The sequence below is a fragment of the Bufo gargarizans genome, chromosome 4 (genome assembly GCF_014858855.1).
Source record: "Bufo gargarizans isolate SCDJY-AF-19 chromosome 4, ASM1485885v1, whole genome shotgun sequence".
Lineage (NCBI taxonomy): Eukaryota > Metazoa > Chordata > Amphibia > Anura > Bufonidae > Bufo > Bufo gargarizans.
The window spans coordinates 349,834,786-349,853,717 of NC_058083.1; the positions used below are offsets into that span (position 1 = coordinate 349,834,786).

At 45.2% G+C, this 18,932-nt stretch overlaps 1 protein-coding gene across 1 annotated transcript in view; it reads right to left on the reverse strand.

Moving 5' to 3' along the window:
- The window catches only part of TOMM20 (translocase of outer mitochondrial membrane 20), a 135,985-nt gene that overhangs the window by 28,994 nt on the left and 88,059 nt on the right, over positions 1-18,932 (reverse strand). Inside the window, exon 2 of the mRNA XM_044291645.1 lies at positions 3,783-3,829. Within this exon, the coding sequence (XP_044147580.1) occupies positions 3,783-3,829 (47 nt within the window). The remainder of the gene's footprint in view (positions 1-3,782; positions 3,830-18,932) is intronic.

Consider the following 18,932-nt stretch of genomic DNA (forward strand, 5'->3'; position numbering starts at 1 on the left):
CAAGAACAGGTAAGGGGAAGATCCTGTGTGTATCATTATTGTCATTGTACAGCTGGGTCTTGTAGTCTTACATATATAACATGCTACTGAGTATCCTAGCAGGCAGACATGTCACTCAGGGCAGCACTTGTAGTCACTCCCTTAGCAGAGTCGGGGAGGGGCACAAAAATTAATGAGGAAAACCTCAAGGATTGTTGTTATTGCAGGTAAACAAACGGCTAGAAGAGAACCCGGAAAATTAGAAAATATTAATTTTTGGCCTAAAACTTGCTTCGCTTAGTTATATATTGCTGCCAAATCAGATTTTCAGTGCTACAATTTTTTTTTTTCATAACTCAGACAACCCCTTTAATACCTGGCACTGTAGGGCTATTAATTTTTTCCAGATATGTTGCTCCGTTGCGGCACCGTGCCCCCCATTCTCTTCTAACACCCTGTATGCATCTCATTTTCCCTGGCTTTGAGCAGTCCAATCACAGCAGAAAAAAGTTCCCTGGCTTTGAGCCAAAAAAGGTTCACCTTCTCTCTAGCTGTGACAAGGTCCGCTGTGATTGATGTCAAAAGCGAATGGGGGACACAGCGCAGCAATGGAGCAGCATATCTGTTTTATAGGTATTAATATTGTAATCTCAGAACTAGTGAAAGGTCCTCTTTAAGACCCAGTGTGCAAAAACCAACAGAAAATGCCCCAAAAAAGTGGGAAAAACCCACAGGTGGCCAAATGTAAGTGGTTATTCTAGAAAAAAAATAGTAAAAAAAAAAAAAATGTCAGTGCAAAATTCATGTGTGCAGGGACTCTTAGTTTAAAAAAAAAAAAAAAAATAATATATATATATATATATATATATATATATATATATATATATATATATATATATATATATATATACACATACATACCACATTTTTCAGACTCTAAGACGCACTTTCAGAAGAAAAAAAAAATCTTTCTGAAAAGTGCCTGCATCTTTTAGTCCACCGTCACTGTTTATGTACTGGCTGATGCCACCTCAGCACTATATCAGTGCTTGAGGGCTTGCTGGAGCTGACGTGCACCAGGCTTGACTAGGCAACCATAATGCTTTTGGCAGAGAGCACTCACTGTCTGCAGAGCAGGGTGGAGGATTGTGAGCAACTATAGACATAGTTCTAGTCTTGCTGACAGTGTAAGCTTTAAAACAAGATGAGAATCACAGAACTCCACTACATCAGGTGATATAGCTGTTAGAAACAATAGCAGGTGAAAGTAAAAGCAGGTTTCCCTGTTATGTCTATAGCTGCTCCCAATCTAGAGATACGAGTGGTTAAACCAGCCCTGGCCTAAGCCAGCTGGGAAAGGGTTAAAGGGGTTGTGCAGGCAGTAAGTACAATAGTGATGACCTATTCTCAGGAGAGGTCATCAATATCTGATCCACAGGGACCAACTCAGCCGCTTGAAGGAGAAGCGGTGCTTCATGCGATCACCACTAGCACAAGGACCCGGCTTCGCACAGGTATATTTCAGCCATTTCATGTAATGTTTGTGTATGTCATTAAAAGATAGACAGTATCCCCCATAACAGTGACCTCTACAGCACCCCACCTCCCAAACAGTGATCTACACAGCCCCCCACCCCTTAACACTTACCCCCCCACAGTGCCCCACCTCCTTAAAATGGGACCTTTACAGCACCCCACTCCCTTGACAGTGACCTTCTCAGGGGCCCGCCCCTTAACAGTGACCTCTACAGCACCCTGCCCCTTAACACTGACCTCCACAGGGGACCTTCCTATTATCAGTGACCTCCACTGTTCCCTGCCCCCTTAACAGAGACCTCCACAGCACATGTTTCCTTAACAGTCACCTCACAGTACCCTGCCACCTTAACAGTGACCTCCACAGGGGCCAGCCCTTTATTAGTGACCTCCACAGTACACCATCTCCTGAACAGTGATTTCCACAACAACCCGCCCCCTTAACAGTGTCTTCTACAGCAATCTGCCCCTTAACACTGACGTCCATGGCGGACCGTCCCCTCCACAGCAGCCTGCTCCTAGGGTGGCCAAAGGTCCGGTTTTAGGCCAGACAGTCCGGCTTTCGGACCCCCACCGATCAGAAGCTGATGATCTATCCAGAGGATAGATCATCAGTTTAAACAAAGTGCAGAACCCCTTTAACCTTCACAGCACTAAATTTGGTGAAGATTGGTCCAGTCGTTCGGTCGCACATAAAGAACATCCAGACAGACGTCTAGACAGACACTCATTTTTATAATATAGAGAGACTAACTAAAAGGACCTGGCTTCGCTTGGGTATATTTAATCTTTTTCATATAATGTTTGTGTGTCGTTAAAAGATATAAATTGTTTCGCCCATAATAGTGACCTCCACATTGCCCGCCCCTTTAAAAGTGACCTCCACGGTGCCCGCCCCTTTAACATTGGCCGCCCCTTTAACATTGGCCACCCCTTTAACAGTGGCCTTCATAGTGGCCGCCCCTTTAACAGTGACCTTCCAGACGGGAAGGAAAAAAGAAGGAAGGGGAAAAAAAGAAGGTAAAAAAGGAAAAGGAAAAAATAAAATAAAAAAAAAGGGGGGGAAATGAAAAAGAAGAGAAGTCTGCCACAGTGCCCCTTCAGGACAGACTCCACAGGCAGCCTGAATGAGCGACACTGACATTGAGTGACAGTCAGTGTGACTGAGTCACTCCCTGAGTGTTAGGTGGGGTGACCAGGCGGTATATACTCTTAGGCCTGGCATTTGGATAGCAGAGATGGGCAGTACTGTCTAACCTGCTGGGCAGTACTGTCTCTCTGGTCATCCTTTACCAGCACCCTGACTGCCATTTGTTTGGCCTGGCTCTCATGGCACTTCACTGCCAGGTGCTTGCAGTGAGTCAGCAGTGAGTGACAATCAGTGTCACAGTGTGACTGAGTCACTCAGCCAAGCACCAGGTGGTCAAGTGCCATGAGAGCCAGGCCAAGCAGAGGGCAGTCAGGGTGCTGGTGAAGGATGACCAGAGAGTCAGTACTGCCCAGAGGATGCCATCTGCCATCTCTGCTGTCCATATACCAGGCCTACCAGTATTACCCCTTCATAGACCGCCTGGTCACCCCACACCTAAAACTCAGGGAGAGTGCTAGAGGGGCTGAAGGCAGGAGAGTGATGTATCACATGGGACTGTATGCTGGAAGGGCTAGAGGCAGGGTAAAGGTTGTATCTTACATGGGACTGTATGCTGGAGGGGCTAAAGGCAGGAGAGTGATGTATTTTACATGGGACTGTACTCTGAAGGGGCTGAAGGCAGGAGGAGGCGCAATACTTGGCTTGCCCCGGGTGCTGGCAACCCACGCTACGCCACTGGTCCAGATAGACAAACTCAAATACACACACTCACACGTTGGTCCCATGTTCATAAGTGACTGCATTGCTGAGAAAAATTATGGTTTTAATATATGCAAATGAGCCTCTAGGAGCAACAGGGGCATTGCCATTACACATGGATGCTCTGCTCTCTCTGCAACTGCCATGTCCTCTGCACTTTGACAGGGCCAAGTAGTGATGACATTTTCACTGCCTTGCCTTATCAAAGTGCATAGGGCGCTGCAGTTTCAGAGACAACTAAGCCTCTAGGTGTAATGGCAATGCGGGCACATATGAACATGGGACCAACACAGATGTCTTAAGCTGCCAAGCACACGTCAGCCAGTGTCATAGTTACAAATCTGCTGACAGAAGCCCTTTAAGGAAACGGACTAGCACAGTGCAGATTTTTACCATAAATCACTACCAAAACACTTACCCTCGACTGCCCGGCTCTTTCTTTAGCTAGTTTCTGTATTCTTCTCTCTGCAAAATAATAATAAATCAATACAAATGAAGAGCACTAGCATCTATCAGCAAGTATGATGGCTGAATCAGAACAATCTCTAAACCTAAATGCCTAATATATCATCATCAATCCAATGTTCTGCAAGGGAGCATTTAGAAACACTTGTATTATGTAGGAAATTCTTAGGCTCAATCCACAATACTGTCAATGTCAAGATAAATCTCCTTAACCCCTTATAGACAGAGATTTTCCCTTTTTTTTGCAATTTCTTTACTTTCAGCCTTCACTGAGCCATATCTTTTTCATTGTTCCGCTCATATGGCCATATGAGGGCTTTTTTTTGTGCAGGACAAGTTGTACTTTTTAATGGTACCATGTAATATTGCATATAATGTAGTGCGAAGTTGAAAAAAAATAAAAATCCAAATGGGTTGAAATTGGAAAAAAAAAAACAAAAAAAAAAAACAAACATGTTTTATATAGCAGGAAAAATTCCACGGCACATCCAAGGCGTAAAATAATATTAGGCTTTATTCACCAGACCGCAACATTTCGATCCACCTCCTGGGCTCTTCCTCAAGCGGTGAGAAAGATCCCTGGAGGTGGATCGAAACGTCGCGGTCTGGTAAATAAAGCCTAATATTATTTTATGCCTTGGATGTGCCGTGGAATTTTTCCTGCCACTTTTTTGAAGGGGGATTGCCTTCACAGCCGTTGGCACTCCGTCTGCACCTATATACTGCTGTGCTGCTCTAATTCAAATTATCTACACATGTTTTTCTATAGCGATACCAAATTTATAGTTTTTCTTGTTTGGTGTTTAAATAGTAAAAAAAAATTGGGGGATTTGCCTTGCCATAGTAGGACCCCCGTCAATTTTTTATATTTAAGTCTGTGGAGCTGTGTGAGGGCTCATATTTTTGCAGGATGATCTGTTTTCAATGATACCACTGAGTGTGTAAGCCTTTTTGATAACTTTTTATTATATATTTTTTTTAGAGAGGTGAACACCATTTCCATAATTTTTTTTTTACCGTACAGAACAAATATTTTTATGTTTTAAAAGTTTGGCCATTCTGGAACACGGCAATGCTAATGATATTCTTATTATGTGGAAAGGGAATGATTAGAACACTTTTTTTTATATTTTCACTTATATTAAGCACCCTTAGGGGACTTAAACATGTGATTGTTAGAACGCTTATACCTTAGAAAGATTCCTAAAATTGCCACATATCAAGGGCAGATAGTGTTTAAACACATACACATGGGAAAAAAAAAAAATATAAGAGGCTTGTCGGGACCAAGCATCCAAACGTTATGCCTTAAAGGGGGAAGAATGCTTGCCCCCATTTATATACACACACACAGAAACAAGTTAATGTCAGAAGAAAGAGTGGGTTATTCGGCACAAACAGAGGTCGCGCTACATTTTTTCTGGAAGAGTAAAAATACTCCTCTTACCATTTTTGAGGAGTATTTTCAGCCGATGAGGAGTATGAAAGTTACAGTAATTCAAATAGTTAATACGAAGGCCTACATAACATTAAGGGGTTTCTATTTATGCAGGGAAACCATTACTAGTATTCTAGAACTGTCGTCCATGCATAAATAGCAAATTTAGAAAACTTAAAATTTAGCTGACCTCATATACTAAACATAAGACCACTGCCGCCTAAAACAATGACACCAGTTTTTGCTAGTATAAACGCGAACAGTAGACTCCTTATTACAGTCATTCCTCCAGCGCCTAAAGCTGGGGACACTGTTACATGAGAGCTTCCCCCTCTGCAGTGGTCTCAGATTGTAGTTAACTGCTTTTTGAAAGAAAATGGACGTACTGCCATTGAAAACTATTAACTGCCTGAATAAGGTACGTTAAAAACAACTTTATTGTGTTCTTTTATTTAGAAAAGAAAACGGTTCTCCACCAAATCTGGCGATCAGGCTAGTAGTGTGAACTGGTGTATAAAGGATATTTATAAATACTTCCTCCTCAACTCGCTCTGGTGTAGAAGTATTTATAAATATCCTTTATACACCAGTTCACACTACTAGCCTGATCGGCAGATTTGGTGGAGAACCGATTTATTTTTATTTTTTTAAAAGAACACAAAGTTGTTTTTAACGTACCTTATTCAGGCAGTTAACAGTGGTCTCAAATTGGATGCTAATGCTACATAGTCTTAGGGTGGCACAGAGAGCTCTGCAGAGTCAGGTTGGCACAGTATGAGGCTATGTAGGCTTAGGGTGGCACAGAAAGCTCTGCAGGGTCAGGTTCGCACGGTATGAGGCTATGTAGGCTTAGTGTGGCAATGAGAGCTCTGCAGGGTCAGGTTGGCACGGTATGAGGCTATGTAGGCTTAGTGTGGCACCGAGAGCTCTGCAGGGTCAGGTTGGCACAGAATGAGGCTATGTAGGGTTAGGGTAGCACAGGGCTCTGCAAGGTCAGGGTGGTAGGCTTAGGGTTGCACAGTGTGATAATGTACTGTATGTAGTGCACATAGTGGGATGCAGTGTGATTGTGTCCTGTTATACTATTATAGTGTACATAGTGTGATAATGTACTGTATATACTGTTATAGTGTACATAGTGATACAGTATATAGTGTGATAGTGTCCTGGACTATAGTGCGCATTGTTTAATAGTGTATGGTATATAGTGGGACAGTGATGCTTTTCCTTGGCCACTACTGTCTATGTGTGAACTCGACCCTAACGCTCATGCAGCCTCCTGTGTCATGGTGCTTGCAGCCTCCTCTCTTCTCCCCTGTTATCTCCAGGATTTGCATTGGCAATGAGAGTAGGGGTATCTGTAAGTCAGTCATGCGGTGACATCTGTGTATCAGCCAGGAGGCTTGTGCTGGGCCCCGCACCGGGTACACAGGCACATCACAGTCTGCTGCACCTATAAGCTGCTCCTGCTTTATTTTTATGGCTATGGGACAATAGAATGACCTGCCCTGAGGGTCTCTCTCCCGTGTCCTCGCTGTCTTGCAGCTGGCAGTCAGACCCAAGTCTGAGGTTGGTGTTGCTTGCTGTTGGTCTCCTGTTGGCGTGTCTAGCGCCGAGACCCTCGCTGACTTTTCCTTACTGCTAAGCGTGGTAGTGAAGACAGTCCCCTAGATCTGCTGCAGCTTCTGCTTGTGGGCAGGATTTTCCTCCAGCATGATGAAAGCTGCACTGTCACATACCCCATTGCATTGAACAAGGCCATAAACAAGGTATGGCACAAGAAGAAACATCGGCCTTTGTTTTACTTAAGCTGGATTAAAAACTGATTTAACTGCATATCACTAGAGTGCCGTGACGGTTTTTCTATTTATTAGACAAGCATGCGTCGGCTCCCAGAAGCTGCAGCAAGCTGGTGTTTCCTGGTAATAAAAGTAGTTTAGCCTCCCTTTTGGTAACAGGAAAACATTCCCAATTTTGCTTTATAACGAGGTTCAAATCTGGAAGCCTCTTCGGAGAACCAGAGTACGCACTGCCTGACCTCAAAACAACACATGCTCCCTTGCTTAGGGGGTCTGGAGCACGACAATCATTCACAGCTTTACGCTGCTCATACATACGCTCTAGCAAGATGGAATTCCAATGAGTTGGAACACCACAGGCCATGTTGTCACTTCAAGTCCAGGAGGGCGCTCTTTGCCACATAATAATGGCTGTAATGCAAGGACAGGCCAGCACCCCCTGCAAGCCAGTGTACTTTTTCAAAAAGCGTTGCATGACTAAATTGATCATGTGTGCCATGCAGGGAGCATGTTTTATTTCCCTCAAATGCAGCGTAGTCAGTTGGCCAGCAAGGGAGAAATAAAAAGCTCACCTTCTCCCTGACTGTGACGCTCTCTGTTGTAACTGGCCAGCTCACAGACAGGGAGAAGGAGGCGCCCCTCGAGAAACATGGCCGTCTCCTCCTCCCTGTACCGATGGGTGGGAAACAGAACAGGGGCACAGCAGGGGAACGGAGCAGCCCACAGATCAAAAATATATATCCCTCTCATCAATATGCCCTACACTGCCAGGTATTTAAATGGTAATGTCAAGAGCAGTGAAAGGTCCTCTTTAAGAAGTATCTACACTTTTTTGGGGGAAACTTTGGCCACTGTTAAAGGGGCGACCACTGAAAAAGTAATTGTTAAAGGGGCAGGCACTGTGGAGGTCAGTGTTATGGGGGAAACTATCTTTTTACGACACACGGAAACAAAATGAAATAGATGAAATATACCCGTGCAAAGCTGGGTCCTTCTGCATGTATGTAAGTATATATACAGTACAGACCAAAAGATTGGACACACCTTCTCATTCAAAAAGCGTTTTCTTTATTTTCATGACTATGAAAATTGTAGATTCACACTGAAGGCATCAAAACTATGAATTAACACATGTGGAATTATATACATAACAAAAAAGTGTGAAACAACTGAAAATATGTCATAGTCTAGGTTCTTCAAAGTAGCCACCTTTTGCTTTGATTACTGCTTTGCACACTCTTGGCATTCTCTTGATGAGCTTCAAGAGGTAGTCACCTGAAATGGTCTTCCAACAGTCTTGAAGGAGTTCCCAGAGATGCTTAGCACTTGTTGGCCCTTTTGCCTTCACTCTGCGGTCCAGCTCACCCCAAACCATCTCGATTGGGTTCAGGTCCGGTGACTGTGGAGGCCAGGTCATCTGGCGCAGGACCCCATCACTCTCCTTCATGGTCAAATAGCCCTTACACAGCCTGGAGGTATGTTTGGGGGTCATTGTCCTGTTGAAAAATAAATGATGGTCCAACTAAAAACGCAAACCGGATGGAATAGCATGCCGCTGCAAGATGCTGTGGTAGCCATGCTGGTTCAGTAAGCCTTCAAATAAATCCCCAACAGTGTCACCAGCAAAGCACCCCCACGCCATCACACCTCCTCCTCCATGCTTCACGGTGGGAACCAGGCATGTAGAGTCCATCCGTTCACCTTTTCTGCGTCACACAAAGACACGGTGGTTGGAACCAAAGATCTCAAATTTGGACTCATCAGACCAAAGCACAGATTTCCACTGGTCTAATGTCCATTCCTTGTGTTCCTTAGCCCAAACAAGTCTCTTCTGCTTGTTGCCTGTCCTTAGCAGTGGTTTCCTAGCAGATATTCTACCATGAAGGCCTGATTCACAGTCTCCTCTTAACAGTTGTTCTAGAGATGCGTCTGCTGCTAGAACTCTGTGTGGCATTGACCTGGTCTCTAATCTGAGCTGCTGTTAACCTGCGATTTCTGAGGCTGGTGATTCGGATGAACTTATCCTCCGCAGCAGAGGTGAATCTTGGTCTTCCTTTCCTGGGGCGGTCCGCATGTGAGCCAGTTTCTTTCTAGCGCTTGATGGTTTTTGTGACTGCACTTGGGGACACTTTCAAAGTTTTCCCAATTTTTCGGACTGAATGACCTTCATTTCTTAAAGTAATGATGGCCACTCGTTTTTCTTTACTTAGAATTTGTATTATGGCAAGAAAAAAGCAGCTAACAGTCTATTCAGTAGGACTATCAGCTGTGTATCCACCTGACTTCTCCACAACGCAACTGATGGTCCCAACCCCATTTATAAGGCAAGGAATCCCACTTATTAAACCTGACAGGGCATACCTGTGAAGTGAAAACCATTTCAGGTGACTACCTCTTGAAGCTCATCAAGAGAATGCCAAGAGTGTGCAAAGCAGTAATCAAAGCAAAAGGTGGCTACTTTGAAGAACCTAGAATATGACATATTTTCAGTTGTTTCACACTTTTTTGTTATGTATATAATTCCACATGTGTTAATTCATAGTTTTGATGCCTTCAGTGTGAATCTACAATTTTCATAGTCATGAAAATAAAGAAAACTCTTTGAATGAGAAGGTGTGTCCAAACTTTTGGTCTGTACTGTACATATACATACATACATACATACATACATACATACATACACACACACACACACACACTGTCATGGCCTCATGGAAAAGGGATTACCTGTAAGTGTAATCTTAAAATTTACCTTCCGCCCATGACAGCACCCTTGAGAGACAACTAGAATAGTATTAGCTTAGGGGGAGGGGGGGCTATAGCCTGCCAAAAGATAGCCAGCCAGTCCTTAGAGTCTAAATCTAATCTTTAGTGACAAAAAAAGTACATGGAGACTTCCAGATATCAGGCCTACAAATTTGTTCTAGAGATACATTTCTATCTCTTAGGCAGAGAGGGCTAATGCATCTGGCTGAGTGAGCACCAAATTCCAAAGGAGGAGTTTCCCCCGCTGAGGAATAGGCTAAGGTAATAGCACCCACTATCCATCAGTGTTCTAGAAGAAGTTTTGAGACCTTTCTACCCCCAAATTCTACAAAAAGTCTAGAGGATTTTCTCCATTGACTTTCAAGTATTCAGACAGGCCTCTTTTCACATCTAGACAATGGAGATTCCTCTCTTTCTCATTCTTTGGGGACTGACACAGGGATGGAAGAACAATGTCTTGGGTTCTATGAAACAGGGAGACCACTTTAGGTAGAAAGGAAGGATCTGGTTTAATGAGCACTCTATCCTCCAAGATGTTAGTATAAGGGAGGCTGAAAAGGCACAATCTCCCTGGCAGAGGTAATTGCCACTAGAAACACAGTTTTAAACGACACATTTTTAATAGAAAAATCCTGCAGTGGTTCAAAAGGAGGCACCATCATTCTATACAAAACTAGATTAAGATCCCACGGGGAAACTGAGGGTCTAATCACAGGTTTAATCCTACTAATTGTTTTAAATAATCTCCTAATCCAATGATGATTTCCCTATTGCCAATCAAAAAAAGCACTAAGGGCAGAAACTTGTACATTAAGAGTGCCAGGTTTTAGGTTCTTATCGAAACCCCTTTGTAAAAAATCTAATATTTTACACATAGGAGAACTCAAGGGATCTACCGGGTTTCTAGAGAAGTTTAAGAGTCTTCCATATTCTGAGGTAAATGGTAGAGGTTACTTTTTATCTACATGATAATAGGGTAGATATAACTTCCTTAGATAGACCTCTGCGTTCTAGGATTTCCCTTTCAAATACCAGGCTGTTAGATGAAGGTGTCTCACTTCCGGATGGAAGACAGGACCCTGAAACAACAGATCCTGCCTGTCCGGAAGAATCCATGGATCTGTTAGAGAAAGCTTTCTTAACCAGATGAACCATGTTCTCCTTGGCCAGAAGGGGGCGATCAAAATGATCCTGGTCAGTTCCTGCCTCTGCTTTTGTAAGACTCTCGGAAGAAGCCGATTCAGCCATGGAAGGGAGAAGGCGTCTATTCCTATCGGAGAATATTCTGATTTTAGGGAAAAGAATAGGTTGCATTTTTTGTTTTCTCTGGTTGCGAATAGGTCTGCTTGAGGATGGCCCCAGGGCTAAATTATCTGGTTGAAGACTTATTGGTTTAAACACCATCAGGAGAAAAATTTCTGCGGCTAAGGACATAAGATTTTTTTGATCTGGTCCCTCCTTGATGGTTTAGGTAGGATACCACCGTGGCATTGTCTGAGAAGATTTTTATTTCCTTTCCTTGTATTATGGGTAGGAATTCTCTTAAGGCAATTAAAACTGCTCTGAGCTCTCTCAAGTTCTGGGAGTCCTGACTCTCCATTGAGCTCCATACCCCCTGTCGAACGCCCCACTGACAATAGGTGCCCCACCCGGTCGGACTGGCGTCTCTGGTGATGGTTATCTGCTCCTGTAGATCCCAAGGGAGGCCCTGAGACAGATTTGAAGGATCCAGCCACCAGATTAAGGATTGTATCACCTGAGGGGTGAGAGGAAGCGGGGCTGCAGGCAGAGTTTTGGTGTCAACCTCCAGAGCGGAATGGAGACTGATCGGAGGCAAACTGATGCATTCTGGGCGGATCCTTTTCCATTCAATATGCATTAGGGCAAAACTGATCAATTTTTGACCGCTTGTGAGAGCCCATGACTGATCTCACAAACGGAAAGCCAAAACGCGAGTGTGAAAGTAGCCTTATCCACACAATACTGACATAATAACTTAGACCAGAAAGGGGCGAGCTTAGACTTGCATACAGCACACTCTTTCCCTCTGGTCTTTGTGGTAGCTTTCCTAGGGCCCTCTTTGACACTCTAAAATAAAAAAAATTAGAACAAGCCCTATTAGAACCTGACAGAGGAGAATAAACGTTGGGGATTGACCCCATTACCCCACCAGGAGTACCGGTCTGGCGTCATAACCCTCTTGTACGTTGGCGCGCTGACTACTCTCATCCTCCATTATAGCAGACAGGGATAGAGTGTCTTCTGTAAGAGATCCACCGATGCTTGTAGGCTGGCTGAGCTCCTTCTGACTGCGCACTGAAGGGTTTTAAATACCCTAGGTCGGGTCCCTGCCGATGACCCCATGCGGCCTCAGTAGAAGTCGTCCCTCTACCACTTTCAGAATTCTCACTGCGTGTGTTCCAAATACTGGAAGTTGCGCCACACAACTTCCGGTTCATGCACAGGTCAGTGGAAAAAACCTCTCTCCCCCCCCCCCACCCCCCGCCTCTAAGATGTCCTGGCAGGGAGGCAGAGAAATGCCCCGGACTTCCTGAACACCGCCAGGAAGATCCGGCGTGTCAGCATCACCTCACGGTAATGCTGGGACTGCCCAGGAACACCAGCCCGATGATGCATCCAGGACCCAGAGGGAGGGCCCCAGACTTTGCAGGCAGCTCCTAGTGGAGACTTTATAGCAGAAAAACTGAAACAAGTGCTGACCAATATGAGTGGACAGACCAGCCCCCCTAGGAGGAAGAAAGAAGATATTTCCCAAACCCAGGATGGGGAGCCCTTTAGGCCAATAGAGAACGCCAATATGAGATTATCGGATATTGAATTCCAGTCTGAGGAGAGCGGAAATAAACATCTAAAAAGGCGGGGGGAAAAACGCCCCCAATCAGGAGGAACAGGTGCCTAGTTTGCAGGATATATTCCAAGAAAAATAAATAAATAAGTAACCTGGCAATACAGGACCTCTCTCTCCAGACAGAATATTAAGGAGACTGTGGGATTCCTCAGGAAGGATTTACAAAATATAAAGAAAGGTTATCAGAAGTGGAGAAGAGAACATCCGATTCTGAGGACCTACTGCAGACAATAGTAAAAAAAACAAAAAAAACAAACACTATCCTAAAAAGGAGGAAAATATAGTATAGTACTTAAAAATAAAATACTGGACCTGGAAAATAGGTCTAGGAGGCTCAACCTGAGATGTCTGGGCTTCCCGGAGGGAGTGGAGGTGACTGGTTCTTTGACATGGCAGGGGCCGTGGGGGAATGGATCAAAGAGAAAATAAAAAAATATGAGGTATTAATAGGGCTGGGGCACATCCGGGAGGGAGTAATGCAAGGGAGAGGCCCAGTGTAAAGTGAAAGTACAGGACGGCCTCCATGACAGCACCCATGCAGAACTAACAACTTAGACCGAAATCTTAGTTGGTCTGTAGGACCTTCCAGCCAAAAGCAAAGTCCTGTGTCTGTGTCTAGTCTATAGTGCTTGACAAAGGTTAGAGGAAGTAGACCAGGTTGCGGCTCTGCAGATCTGATCAATTGATGCCCCTGCCTTTTCTGCCCATGTTGTAGCCATGGCTCTTGTCGAATGAGCTCTTAAAGATATGGGGCATAATAAGTTCTGCAGATTATAGGATTCTTTGATGGTTTCCTTGATCCACCAGGCAAGTAAAGGCTTTGAAGCTTTGCATCCTTTATTCCCCCCCCCCCCCCCCCGAATTGGATGAATAGATTTGCTGATTTTCTCCACGGTATTGTCCGTTCAAGGTAGGCGAGGATAGGGTTGGGCGATATACCGGTATCACGATATACCGTGGTATTAAAAAAACGGCGATATGGCGATATCGCAGTTTCCTAAATACCACTGTATATTTTGTGACGTCATCGCTTTAAAAACTGCGTCCGCGGCTGCCCTCCCCCATCATTATCTACCAGTTTCTTCCAGCAGCGGCTCCTCCTGCTTGCTCCGAATGTGCTGTCTCCGCCCACCGACCGACGTCTCACGTCAGAATCAGGTGACGCCCCCAGGCTGAGTTGAGCAGCGCAGTACAGCAGCGACTGCTGAGTCCGCTCAGTCTCCAGTGAATCGAAGGTCAGGAGGGACTTACAATGTATAGTTATTGCAGGGACTCAGATAATCGTCTGAGAGTTTATTAGTTAAAAGAATTGAATGAGTCAGACACGTGTCACCGAGTCCCTGCCAGACTTCCTGCTCTGCTACATGCTACACTGCTGCATGCACCCTGTACACACACAGCTCCGCTACATGCTATACAGTACAACGTCCCCTTGTGTCCCCCCCCCCCCCGGTACAGTACAACGTCCCCTTGTGTCTTCCCCCCCCCCCCCCCCCCCGGTACAGTACAACGTCCCCTTGTGTCTCCCCCCGGTACAGTACAACGTCCCCTTGTGTCCCCCCCCCCCCGATACAGTACAACGTCCCCTTGTGTCCCCCCCGGTACAGTACAACGTCCCCTTGTGTCCCCACCCCGGTACAGTACAACGTCCCCTTGTGTCCCCACCCCGGTACAGTACAACGTCCCCTTGTGTCCCCACCCCGGTACAGTACAACGTCCCCTTGTGTCCCCACCCCGGTACAGTACAACGTCCCCTTGTGTCCCCCCCCCCGATACAGTACAACGTCCCATTGTGTCCCCCCCCCCCGATACAGTACAACGTCCCCTTGTGTCCCCCCCTCGGTACAGTACAACGTCCCCTTGTGTCCCCCCCTCGGTACAGTACAACGTCCCCTTGTGTCCCCCCCCCGGTACAGTACAACGTCCCCTTGTGTCCCTCCCGTACAGTTTAACGTCCCCTTGTGTTACCCCCGTACAGTTTAACGTCCCCTTGTGTCCCCCCCCCCGTACGGTTTAACGTCCCCTTGTGTCCCCCCATACAGTATAACGTCTCTTTGTGTTTTATTTCTTTAAAACTGGTATTTATCGCGATATATATCGTCATTGCGATAAAAAATTTTATATCGTTATCGTCTGAATATTTTTGATATTGTCCAACCCTAGCGAGGACGGTTCTCCTCACGTCCAAGCAGTGGAACCGTTCCTCCTGTACATTTTGGGGGGCGGTACAAAATGAAGGAAGTATTCTCTCCTGTTCTCTGTGAAAACTTTATGGTTCAATAAGATTTTATTGATATAATTATCATTTGTACTCATAAAAGAACATCACACATTGCAGTATACAAACCGCACATAAGGTTACATTGCGACATGCAACTGTAAACAGCAAAACCGCATCAAGGACAAGGCTTGCGGAAGTAACTGTATTAGTATAAGCAAGCAAACAATCAGCTTACAGAAGACGGCGGAGACATAGGCCCTGAAGGGCTCAACAAGGCCTCAAGCAAATGATGTAAGGGCCAATAATTCCAGACCATCTAGACAAACATGTGGGGAGACAGGACGACACACAAAAGGAGGGGGGGGGGGGGGGGGAGGAGAAATTGTAGGGCATAGCTAGAGAATAGCTGGGTAGTATTAAGGAGGGGAATCAGGGAGCACCCCGGATGCCACCCAACCCGGAGAACGAAACAGAAGATCTAAACCTGGACCATGGCTCCCAACTCCGGAGAAACGCCGGAACCTGGTTACGATCAGAGGCACACATCTCTTCCGTGTGAAGCAGCGCATCCAGAGCCGATGCCCAGGTGACCCTTTTCAATCTCTCAGCTGACTTCCAATTACGCGGGATAATTTGTCTCATGGCCAGCACAAAGAGCCTCAATGAACCTTTTTTAACATGTGAGCTCCGCCCCGGGAAAATAGATAGCAGAGCGATGGAAGGGGAAAATGCTATGGACTCTGTGAAAACTTTAGGTAAAAAGGACTGATCCATTTTTAAAATTATTCTATCGTCTAGGATTTTTAGAAAGGGCTCAGTAATCGACAGGGCCTGTATGTCGCCTATTCTACGGGCTGTAGTGATTGCTAGCAGGAATACAGTTTTGAAGGACAGTAACTTATTAGATATCTGGTCAATGGGTTCAAAGGGAGAGCTACACAGGCTATTTAGAACCACATTTAAATCCCACGGGGGAACCGTCTGTCTCAGGGTGAGCCACATTCTGGAAACTGCCTTGATTAATATTTTGATCCACCTATGGTCTGCTAAGAGAATGTCTAAATAACAACTGAAATCTGAACTTTTAGCGTGCTGGGTTTTAAACCTAGATCAAACCCTTTCTGAAGGAAATCTAGTATGTAACCTACTAATGGTGTTTTGGTTCCTGGGCGTCTGGGATAACCAGGATGAAAACCTTTTCCATATTTTTGCATATATGGCAGAGGTTACAGGTTTACGACACTGTTGCAGAGTTGAAATTACCTTATCCGAGAGTCCTTTCTCTCAGGATCCAGGCAGTCAATCTCAGTTTGTTGAGATTTGGATGTTCCAGCAGACCCTGTAATAACAGGTCTTTCCTGTATGGAAGGGGAAACGGATCTCTGATCAACATTTCTCTTAAGATAGTGTACCATGCTCTCTTGGGCCAGTCTGGCGCTATTAGGATTAGTGTCGTAGAGCTGGATCTCATCTTTTTCAAGATTGTCGGGATCAGGAGCAATGGGGGAAAGGGCGTATGCTAGGTGCCACTGCCACAGGATTTCCACTGGGGCTTAGAGAAAAGAAAACAGTCCAGCTGTGAATTTTCCTTTGATGCGAAGAGATTTATCTCTGGCAGGCCCCATTTCTGGCAGATCTGTTGGAATACTTGTCTGTTCAGACTCCATTCTGCAGATCTGTTGGAATACTTGTCTGTTCAGACTCCATTCAGAGTAGATTCTGCGACGGCTTAGGAAGTCTGCCCTGGAGTTTTGGGATTCTTTCAGGCGAGTTGCTGAGATGGACCGGACTTTCTGCTCTACCCATCTGAAAATTTGCTCTGCTAGACCCTGAAGCGACAGGGCATCTGGCCCGCCTTGTCTTTTCAGATAACACACCGTTGTTATATTGTCCAACAAGATCCTGACATGCTGCCCCTGGAGAAGGTGCTCTGCTGCTTTCAATGTTTTAGCACCCCCTTTAATTCCCTGTAGTTTGAGGACCTTAGCCTGTCCTGAAAGGACCAGGTGCCCTGGAAAAATCTCTTTTACATGGCCCACCCAGCCTCTGAGACTTGCGTCCGTAGTGACTGTCATAGCTGGAGTCGTATTCCAGGGAACCCCTTTCTCCAAGTTTTCGGTAGTTATCCACTCGACCTTCCTTTTTAGGTTTACCTGTTCCGCACGGGAAGAAATGAATACAGTGTCACCGTGTCCAGGAGAGTACCTAGGAACTCTTTCTTTGTGCCCGGTAGAAGGTCAGATTTTTTGTAATTTATGATCCACCCCAGGTCTTTGAATAAAGACAATGTTTGATGGATGTCTCCTCCAGCTTCTGTACTGAATCTGCTATAACAGGAAGTCGTCCAGTTAGGGTACAATTGCAATTTGACTCTGACGAAGATAGGCCATGATTCCAGACACCACCTTTGTAAATAGATGGGGAGTGGATGAAATAGAGAACGGCAAGCACTGGAATTAGTAGTGGAGAATCTTCCCGTTGCTTTTGATTGCGAACCTTAGGTACTGTTGAGGTTGCTGATGTATGGGGGATGTGATAATACACATCCTTTAGATCAAATGTGCAAAGGAAGAACCCCTGTGGTTTCCATTTTGAATCTGTCATAAGTCACCCACTTGTTTAGAAATTTCAAATTGATTATGGTCCTCACCAACCCATCTGGCTTTGTGTAAAAAAAAAAAAAAAAAAAAAAAAAAAGAACAGTCTTGCTTATTACCTCTGAACTGTTGAGAGGGGAGGGACTTGTGTAATAGCTCCTAGTCTAGAAAATTTTGCACATCGGACCAAAGCTGATTGAAGGTGAGGAGACTCGAAGTGTGTTAACTGGAAGGTCTGGGGAGGATGACTTTGAAACTCTATCCTGAAGCAGTCTCTGATAGAATCCAGGATCCACTGATTCTGGGTAACCCGTTTCCATTTTGCCAGAAATGTCGCAGTCTCCTCCCCTCCACCCCCCCCCCCACCCACTGGCCTGGCATCATTGTTTCCCTGTATTAGTATTGGGGTTGAAGAGGAACCCCCTTCTTTTCCCCCTCTTTGGGGTAGCTCCATCTACCAGATTTCCCTTTTCCTCTATAAGACCTGGCCTGATTTTGACTAGAGGCCTTATGAAAGGGCTGCGGTTTCTTTGTCTTTTCCTCAGGGAACCCTTTTTATTATCTGCTGCATTCTGTAAGATGGAGTCGAGGACTGGGCCAAACACAAAGGAACCTGTGAAGGGTATAGCACAGAGTCTATTTTTAGACGCTATATCTCCAGACCAAGATTTTAGCCAGAGGGCACGTCTGGCGTTTGTCTGAAACTGTTTTGGCTACAAACTTAATTGATTCCGCTGAGGCATCTGCTAAAATCCTGAAGCATTTTTAATAGGGGAAGTGACTCCAGGATCTCCTCTCTGGAGGTCTTAGCTCTGATATGATTTTCCAGCTGATTGATCCATAGTACTAAGGCTCGAGATACGAGGTGGCTGCAATATTTGTATTTATTGTAGCCCCCGCTGACTCCCAGGACTTCTTCAGTAAGCCGTCCATTTTCGATCCATGGGATCCCTCAGCTGTGACGAATCCTCAAATGGAATTGAGGTCTTTTTCACCACTTTTGCCACCTGGATATCCACTTTTGGGATCTCGTTCCAAATTTTTGTGTCCGTAGGAACAAACAGCAGTCTGCTTTTGAATTCCCTGGGCATATAGAGCTTCTTTTTTCCCTCAGCCCACTCCTCTGTAATGAGGTCTTTTAGGTTTTATTCACCGGGAAAACCTTCCTTTTATTAACCTTCAGGCCGCCAAACATCTCATCTTCGACCGAGCATGACTGTTCTTCCTCCTTAATAGCCATGGTTTGTCTTATAACGGTGAACAGGGGGTCTAAATCTTCGGATGAAAATAAAAATCTTCTGTTCCTCCAGAGGATAACAAGCTGAGACTTCATCTTCCATCTCGTCCGAGCAGTATAACTCTTCCTCTTCAGAGTCAGAGTCTTGCAGAATTCTGGGTCGTTTGGAGGAGGGT